Source organism: Nicrophorus vespilloides, unplaced genomic scaffold (genome assembly GCF_001412225.1).
Source record: "Nicrophorus vespilloides isolate i.1.1-1 unplaced genomic scaffold, Nicve_v1.0, whole genome shotgun sequence".
Classification (NCBI taxonomy): Eukaryota; Metazoa; Arthropoda; class Insecta; order Coleoptera; family Silphidae; genus Nicrophorus; species Nicrophorus vespilloides.
Genome location: NW_017098109.1, coordinates 102,221 through 112,167, shown reverse-complemented (window position 1 = coordinate 112,167; position 9,947 = coordinate 102,221). Strand labels below are relative to the sequence as shown.

The 9,947-nt window shown below is 34.3% G+C and overlaps 1 protein-coding gene across 1 annotated transcript; it reads left to right on the top strand.

Moving 5' to 3' along the window:
* Positions 1–395: 395 nt before the first annotated feature.
* LOC108561696 (intraflagellar transport protein 80 homolog) lies at positions 396–9,694 on the top strand. The gene is made up of 12 exons (XM_017919769.1): positions 396–490; positions 565–836; positions 3,694–3,872; positions 3,959–4,186; positions 4,259–4,632; positions 4,695–4,858; positions 7,310–7,507; positions 7,577–7,838; positions 8,762–8,945; positions 9,007–9,143; positions 9,197–9,320; positions 9,432–9,694. The coding sequence occupies exons 1-12, from the start codon at positions 396–398 to the stop codon at positions 9,489–9,491; spliced, it is 2,277 nt and encodes a 758-aa protein (XP_017775258.1). The 3' UTR covers positions 9,492–9,694.
* The last annotated feature ends 253 nt before the right edge of the window (positions 9,695–9,947 follow it).

Genomic DNA, 9,947 nt, shown 5'->3' with positions numbered 1-9,947 from the left:
ATAGAAGAAGAAAAAAATAACAATGAAAAGGGAAAACAAGGAGGAGAGAAAATATTATGGTAATGCGCAATAGCCTCGCATGTATCATAAGCAATATACGAAGGGAATCAGTTGTCACCGATGTATATTTATTTAGATTGTTTTTTGGGGACGACGATGAAGAAGAAGTGGGAAGAAAACACACCAAATTGGATTCGCTATCTCGATGTCCTAGGGTTGGAGTCCTATAGTTGAGGGGGCGCTACTGCGTGATCGTTGCCACAGGAACCAGGATACAAACAAAAGCGTTCCATGTTGTCAATGACAGGTGGAGGTGGACGTAAAGAGTTCGTAATAATAAGCAATAAAACGCGATTTAGCAATATCGGAGTTTTATATGTGCGGTGGCAGTAAAAATGAAATTGAAAATTACGCTGGCCAAAGAGGCGGTACATAAAGCGGCGGTCACGTGCGTCGGCTGGAGCAGCACCGAGGAAGTTTATACCGCTGGGTAAGGAAAACATCAACGTCGTCTTATGTTAATCCTAAGAACAGCAGTCTTGATTTTATTCCATATATTTATAGAGACGATAATCAACTGTTGAGTTGGAATGTATCTAGTAATGAGTCGACGAAGATTGCACAAATGGGAGAAGAGCTTCTACCAACCGATTTGCAATTCCTTCCGAGGATCGGTGGAAGCTTGGGTAAACTTGGTGATCTGATACTTATCACGTCTGCAGATGGTAAGTTCCACGTGATGAACAGGAGCGGAAGGATAGAGAGGAGCGTGGAAGCTCACAAAGGGGCTATTCTCGTAGGCCAATGGAGCAACGACGGAGCCAGTCTCTTAACAGGTAATCATTATACGGTTTCCATTCAAATAAGGATCTGGATCGACGAATTTCCGAATAAATTTGTTGAGGCCGAGCATCGGTGTCTGTCCAATTCCAAATGTATCAATATTTAAATAAGGTGCGACGCGCAATTTATGCAATTCCCTATTTGCATTCGACAGTTCAATGTTTAAACAGTATATCGATATGCCGTATACCTTTTGCTTTGTTTTTACAAAATTATTATTCCTTGTGGCTTTCCACTACATTGTAGTGACTACAATAACTGAATTATATAATATTAATAAGAGAACCCACCAGCATCAATAACCGGCTACCCCTATACTTGCGAACAAACGAGTTTTTGTCATATAATTAAGTAATTCACAATTGAAAGTAGCTACTTTCTTATACATTATTATTATGAACTGAACTAATAATCTGATTATTTAAACACTTAATTTACAAAATGTATAAAGGTATCATCATTTTATTTTTACATTTTTTTTATAGTTTTGTAGAAGTCATTAACATTGACAATCTAGTTCAAATTCTTAATCATTTACATTTTTTACTAAATCCGTTGAAAATTTTCATGTTATTATGTTAGTATAATTTGTGGAAATTAAAATTAAATATATTAAACATTAAGGAATTTTCTAGAACAGATTACTTTATGATATATTATCAATTGTAGCAGCGTTTCCCAATCTTTTTTTTGTGGACTTATTAATTTTTATTATTTCCAAAATTTAAATGTCTAGGTTTTCCGGAGTTTCTTTTGTTCGAGTCGGCTGTGCTTTCGTAGCTTCATGTGATCTTATGAAACGTCATTGAACATTGAGCAATTGGAAATGAAAAAAAAATAAATTTTATGTATGAGTTGATCAAAAATTACTTCATGATTGATTTTTGACCAACTGTGACCTTTTTTGCAACAATTAGCATAACATAAATATTGATTTTTCTTCATTTTTATCTTTCACTTAATATAGATTATTATAAGAAACTTCATAATGTTTATGAAATATTAATAAATACAGGTTATATTAATGTAAATAAGTTGATTTCAAAAACAAATAAATTGCCCACACTTAAACTATAGGATCATAAAACAAAAATCTTATGTAAACTGATGACATGTAATATTGTTTGAAGCTTAAGTGCAAATTGACGGTTTTGTGATGCCATCTAAATTGAACTGACTACCATGTATTTCCGTTGCCACGTCTCTGTTTCTCCCTCACGCTTTCAGCGATGATAGCAAACGTTTCATAATCAGATCAAACATCCGGTGGTTTAATTAGATAAATATTTTGCGATGTCCCCTTTCCCGAAAGGAAGATCCATCCGCACGTCAAATTTTGACTAGCTGCGCCCGTTCGTCGTCATCCGCCGCAAGACATCAAAAGCACATAATGCGATTAGTTCACAATGTTTACTCGTTGTATTAATTATCCAGCGTTTTCTTATTCAATTATCGAAGTTGGTGGGTGGATAGGGAAAGGGTGGTGCGGTTTGAAACGGTGCCATTCATTAGAGATGTATCTGATTAAACTGGTGGAAAAGTTTGCGGCGAGCCCACATTTAAACGTTACCGCCAATACCGAAACTGCACCATCGACTTCCCTTATTTACATATCGAAACGTTTTAACTCAAAGTATCAATTACCAATAAGATCCACATAACATCAATTACCAGATAGTCATCAATTCCGTACGAACTTCAGCTGCGCTATTCCCACTAATCAAGACTATCTTTTTACATTTCATTAGAGAAAATACCTTTAGTTTAATTAAATTGCAAATTATCTGATTTATTTTGTTTAAACATTGGCTATAGACCAGGTTTTTTCGTCTAATTATATGAAGTAAATTAGAAACATTGGTCTAAACATGTAAAAAGTTAAATTTTCCTAGTCATTAGTCAAGTATCGTGTAGTAATTAAAGGATATGTCTAGTCGTGTGACATTTTTATGTAATAATATTGCAAAATATTTATCTAATTAAGACGAGTGTTGTTAATTTTCATTAGTAACACTTATATATCATCAATAAGATATTTGATACTTAGAAAAGTTAAGCAACATATGTCAAGTGATTATTGACAACTGACAGGTATGACATTTAACTATTGACAAGTCTAAATTTGTCATTTTGTCAGTGACAGTTGTGTTTGTAATAAATCAAAGAAAAGGATGTTACTTATAGGAAATAAGTTGTATTAATTAGTTGGAAAAGTACGAACTTCAGCTGCGCTATTCCCACTAATCAAAACTATCTTTTACATTTCATTAGAATTTAGTTTAATTAAATTGCAAATTATCTGATTAATTTTATTTAAACATTGGCTATAGACCAGTTTTTTTCATCTAATTATATGAAGTACATTAGAAACATTGGTCTAAACATGTGTATTAAAATAATATTGCAGCCATGTACGTTAAAGTTTTTATACTAAAAAGTTAAATTTTCCTAGTCATTAGTCAAGTATCGTGTAGTAATTAAAGGATATGTCTAGTCGTGTGACATTTTTATGTAATAATATTGCAAAATATTTATCTAATTAAGACAAGTGTTGTTTGATTTGATTTGATCTGATTAGAAGACGTTTGCCGTCATCATAGGATATGAGAGAGAAGCTGAAATGCACACGCAACGATGGCATTAGTTCTACGTTTCAATTTAGACGACACCGCAAGACTTCCGTGCAGAACTGGAGCGTGCTTCCTGCTCTCCGCTCCGAACCGAAGATGAATTGCAAATGGCATTTTAATTAATCAACTAGTCATTCCATTTACATGAATATCCAATGTGCGCGCCTTCGTCTTTGTCCGTGTCACTGCAGCTGTAATAATTGTAACAATTGTTTTGAAGGCGGCGAAGATGGTTTCATTAAAGTTTGGTCCCGAGGAGGAATGCTACGATCGAGCGTGGTTTCTAGCGAAAATTCAGTGTACGGGGCGAGCTGGGCCCCGGATAGCCAAGCAATTGTCTACACTCAAGGAAGATTGCTAGTAATTAAACAGCTCGCACCAAACACGAAACCTGTTAAAGTATTCATCAACCCAGTTTCCATCTAATGGCCCCGTTTCGCTAATTGATTTTTCTCTTTGTGTTTCTTCCTCTTCCCGTCGTTCAGTGGAAGGCGCACGAAGGGCTGATCTTGTGCGTGTCCTGGGGTTCGTCGAGCGAGTGGATAGTTTCAGGTGGTGAAGACTGCAAATACAGAGTCTGGGATGGTCAGGGTAGACCTCTATATTCCAGCGGGCTTCACGACCATCCGATCTCATCTATAGCGTGGTGTCCGGGTGGGGACCTCTTCGCCATCGGATCGTACAACACCCTTCGACTTTGCGATCATTCGGGGGTGAGTATAGGGGAAGCCCTTTAATGATTCAATTTGCCCTAAATAAATATTGATACTACTGCGTGTCTACAGTGGTCAAGATCGTTAGAGAAACCTGCGACGGGATCCATTTATAAATTGGCCTGGTCGTCGGACGGCACCCAATTAGCAGGGGCTTGCGCCAACGGCCAAGTGATCTTCGCCCACGTCGTCGAAAGGTCCATCGAATACGCTAATTACACTGCGACCGTCTCCGAAAGGAAAACTGTAACGGTTCACGACGTCACCACGGACACTAAGGAATACTTAGACGTTCCCGAAAGGGTCATACAGCTTTCAATGAGATATTCCCATCTTGTCCTTACAACACCCAAGCAATGTTACATCTACAACTCGAGTAACTGGAACACACCGACCATCTTCGACTTGAAGGACGGCAGCGTCATCCTTCTGCTCCAATCCGAGAAGTAATTATGCCGTAACAAACGCATCTCGGTCCGATCTTTAATTTAAACTTTCTCCTCCAAAGGAATCTATTGCTGGTCGAGCGGAGTTCGGTGGGCCTCTACAACTATCAAGGAAGATTAATCGCATCGCCACGCTGGCCGAACATGCGATTGGAGGCTTTAAAAGTCCAACACATTTCCTTATCGCCCGATACTTTGGCTGTTAGGGATGTCTCTGATCCAAAAAGTAACTACAACAACTTATTTCATTATAATACTCAATCCTGAAACTTATCTCGCAACTGCTTCCATTCCCACAGCAGCAAAACCCTACAATTTAGATAATACGAAACACATCCCAACATCATTAATCTAAAGATCAATACAAACTACTCATCAAATAATTAGTCACTTAACGTATAAGATTTATGATTTATCATCTCCATTAAGCTTTTTCTAATACTTTTTAATAGTTATATAAGTTATAAAAACAAAGAGTTTTCATAAATATTTTCCTTTTCAATAACGTCAATATACAAGAAATATATTACAGTATCATTAGTTTATAGAAAATTTTGATGTGACGTTGACGTTTCGTACAACACTAATCTATAATAATTATTAATATTTACCTCAGAATGCGTTCAGTGTAATTTAACTTAGTGTAATCAAACATGTAATTTCATTAACTTAATCCCATATCTGCAATCATAATCTAAATATTGGTTGGTATTAGGATTATAGTAATTAATAGTATAGATTAATAGCTATTAATTAATCTGGAATTATTTCCATTAATTTAATTTATAAAGAAGGAAACGTGTAAATAGAAATTCAGATTTAATATTATCATCACTTATTTGTATATTTTGACATTATGTTCACGATCACAGACGTTGATGTTTATTATAATATTACTCCTTATTAACAACGTCAATTACAAAACGCACTAACATAATTATTTACTTTAGTATAATTTGACCTAGTCTATTCACGCATGCAATATCATTAGTTTAATCCTATTGCAATCAGCATACCAATTATTGATAGGTATTAGGTTGATATTAATTAATGTAAATAGAAATTCAATTTTTCTCACCTCCTCTCTTGTGCAAACACTTTTTCACGGATATCGATTTTCGTTCAGGAATTGAATAATTCATCAGTTTATAGCTGAGCTTTTAAAACTCATCCCCGCTCTTAAAACGAAACTCAATCATTTTCGATTTATTCTTGCAAAACCGAATTGAAGATTGGTTTTATTTATTTCCATAAATCTTTCAGTTCAATTGTTAATATGAAGATTTTATTAGATTTTAAGTCAATTTAAAAAAAATGGTAATCAAAAACTTAAAGTTAGTTTATAATAATTATTATATTTGTTAAATCATTATTCTCATTACTAACAAGAAACTCTGGCAAGTCTAGAAATGTTCATCCATTAGCTTCTACACGTTGCTTAACTATTTCGTAATTAATAAACTTTCGAATATCTTTTTAAAAATTGAAATTGAGACAAATTCTTAACGTATGAAGAAACTGATTGTTGTGCATATATTTTCAGTAGGTTAATTTTCATTGTTTTCGTTAATCGATGCACGACTAATTTATTGATTAACTTGAATATAACTTGGATTGTGGCCGAAATGCGAAACGTAATACATTCATTCCACGACTGCCATTAGCTCGCATTGTGCGATCATTACGTGCATTCTCTCAATATTATTTTCCATGCACGCACTTACATTACGTAATCTATGACTAATCTATATTCAATATTTGCATGTGTTTCGCATTAAATATCGATAATTCCGGTTAATATGCGGTAGCTTCCAATTACAGCAATTAACGTAATAAGCTCTCTATAATGGAGTACCTAGGCTATGTTGAGCATTATTAATTATCATCATTTCAATATCTAAAACGATTGTTTGCAATGAATTTGTAAATTATCATTGTAAATAACATAATTGTCTAGTTGGAATCGATTAAAATTTAAATAGGATAGTTTTTATAAATCAAGCGTGGTTTAGCTTAGAAAAGTTAAGCAACGCATGTCAAAGAAATTATTTAGATAGGTGACTGTTAACATGTCTAAGTTTAAAATTAATTTTCATTAGTAACACTTATATATCATCAATAAGATATTTGATACTTGGAAAAGTTAAGCAACATATGTCAAGTGATTATTGACAACTGACAGGTATGACATTTAACTATTGACAAGTCTAAATTTGTCATTTTATTATGTAAAAATAGATTATTATTAAAAAGTTAAGCAGTGTTTATTAAGGATATTATTTTGATAGGTGATTTTTGGTATTTGTTAGTATAAAGATGAATTGAAGTAGTATTGCTTTCCTATCAAAGTGTCAGTGACAGTTGTGTTTGTAATAAATCAAAGAAAAGGATGTTACTTATAGGAAATAAGTTGTATTAATTAGTTGGAAAAGTAAATAATTTATCTGGAATTTAATGAAACGAAACCTACAAAGTTTCATTTTGGTTCTATTGGGGTAGAAGGAAAAAAACAAGATGTATCCGTCATTGATTAAGAGCATAACTTTCTGGCGGACTTAATAAAAGTGGACGTGAAATCAATGTTAATATCGTTCGCTCCGATTCATTCGGCCGTTGCCGGTCGAGCCGCAGAGTGCAGGGTTTTAATTTGATTTTGATGTTTTAATTGTCCTTACAGCTCTTCACATAATTGATCTGGCCTCGAATCGCAATATGTCGGAAAACGTTTCCACCATCCAACATGCAGGATTTATAATTCAATTAGCTTTGGATCAATCTGGGACGGCATCGGAGCGGCGTGTCGCTGTGATGGATAAGAATCGAGATTTATTTATGGTCGAAGTACGGGATGGTCATAAAACTTTCCAGAAATTGGGTTAGTCTTTATCCATTTTTATTTAGTTAATGATGGGTTGTGTTATGTGGGGAATTGTTGGGTTTTTAGGTGGTCAAATTCAGTCATTCAAATGGAATAGCGATGAGAACATGGTGGCTGCAGTACAGGACACCCGATTAATAATTTGGTACTGTCCTAGCGCCTGTTTCGATCGGGACATTTTGAAACTTTGCTCGCTGCAATACGATTCTCACGAGCTGGGTAGATCGCCGAGGATTCATGATTTCGTTGGGAATTCTGTATCGATCCGAAGGGCCGATGGGTCGCTTCTAAACGTTCCCATTTCACCGTTCCCATCTTTGCTGCACAGGTAACAAACGACTTAATCCTTGTCTTACTCTTCCACAAAATTCCTTCATTGAATTACAATGATTTTATTGGAATCAGATGAAATAGTATAGACTCATGACAACATACAAAGTTTAAGAGACGAAACATATTTTTTTCTTTAGCCCGGCGCATCCACTAAATATTGAATTAACATTTTCTTATGTACCGAAAAAAAAACTTAAATTTCACAGTTAATTACGCCAAAACCATAATAATTACAAATCTCTCCATTTTATGTAGCATAGTCTATAGTTTTTACTTTAATTAGAGTAATAATTTAAATTTTATCCTTGAATAATTGCCAAACAAATCGATAAAATGTAAAGGCTTTTTCGAAGCTCTCAAATATATGTTTATCAATTTGTACAGTTAATTATAGGAATGTTCATCATTTTATTACTATAAACTATAACAGCTACAAATGTAAAGTCTATATATTTAACTTTAATTAACAAATTAATTATTATTATTCGTAAATAATTAATTAAATGTGATAAAACTTTCTTTTTTTTCAACTTTGGCAGTTTATTGCAGGAAAATCATAGTAACAATCAATCTTTGTTAATGAACCTATTTGTATCTATAATTGGAGATTAATTGACATTTGTGAGAATGTTTACGGAGAAATACGAGAAAATGTGAAGACATTTTTTAAGGCCCTGAAAAACTCTTTTTTTTTCAATTTTGATAGTTCATTACAGGAAAATGATAATAACAATAAATCTGTCAATATACGTATTTGACATTTGTGACTTAATATTTATCGAGAAATATGAGAAAACTTAATACAAAATTTCATTAAAATTGTAATGAGTGTCAAAATTGTCAAATTTTCATTTAAAATGATTCATGTAACTTTTGGTTATGAAAAACTATATTAATGAATTTTGTTGTTTTTTTTAGCTATATACAAAGCAACAAATGGACTGACGCTCTGAATCTATGCAGGAACATCAACGAAACATCTTTATGGGCTTGCCTAGCAGTGTTGGCAACTCAATCAGATACCGAAGCCCTTGAGATTGCCGAAGAAGCCTACGCAGCGATCAACCAATACGACAAAGTCCTTTACATACAACACATAAAGGTATCCACAAAGTGCGAATCCAGAAAACCACCGTTTCTTTACAAAATCATCTTATTTACAGGAACTATCGCGACCTCTTCAGTTGGCCGGCGCTGCCCTTTTGGGAGGTCAAATCCATCATGCGGAATCCGTCCTCCTTCACAACGGAATGGTATACTACGCGATCCTCAATCACATCAAATTGCATAATTGGAGCAGGTCGGTTAGCGTTGTTCGCTGCATTCAGCTTCTCATTGCGATTTAACTTGTAGGGCCCTCGAATTAGCGGTCAGGCACAAAACTCACATCGACACGGTCCTCTATTTGAGACAGAAGTACCTGAGCAAATTGGAAAAGCAGGAAATCAATAAGGACTTTATAAACTTGAATAAAACGGTGAGCATTCGCGGCGACTCGAATTCAGCAGACCGAAAATCTTTAATCATCTCTTCCACAATTTTTCAATGTATCGCTTTTTTTTTTCTTTTCATTTTCATTCTGTTTCAGATTAATATTGATGAGAGCAAAATATTGGAACGAATGGAACTGGAGAAACGCAAACATTAATCTGTTATCTCGCATCAAATATGTGCGGGATTCCGATATTACAATATTATCGAAATGGAATATTTCATTTGAACTTTGCGGTTTTGTAAATATGTGCGCTGCGGATTATAAGGAAACTCGATTTCAATTTATGCAAACAGTGGGAAAACATCGCAGAAGCGCGAAATTGGTGAAACTTTGAAAACCGGGATTCCGGAATTGCATTAACGATCACCTTATTTTTATTATATAATCACTTTTTAAGCAATAATAAAAGTTGTTAATTTTATGTTTGTCTCTGCTTACATAGCAATTCCATTACATCTAGATGGGTTTATATAACTATCGAAAGTTAGTTTAACTAAACAGATAAAAGATCGAATGATGGATCAAAGACATAATGAAAGACAACGATTTCGAATCTAAAGTGGTGATAGCAATGTCTGGAAACATGTTTTTTTTTTCGTGAAATGCTTA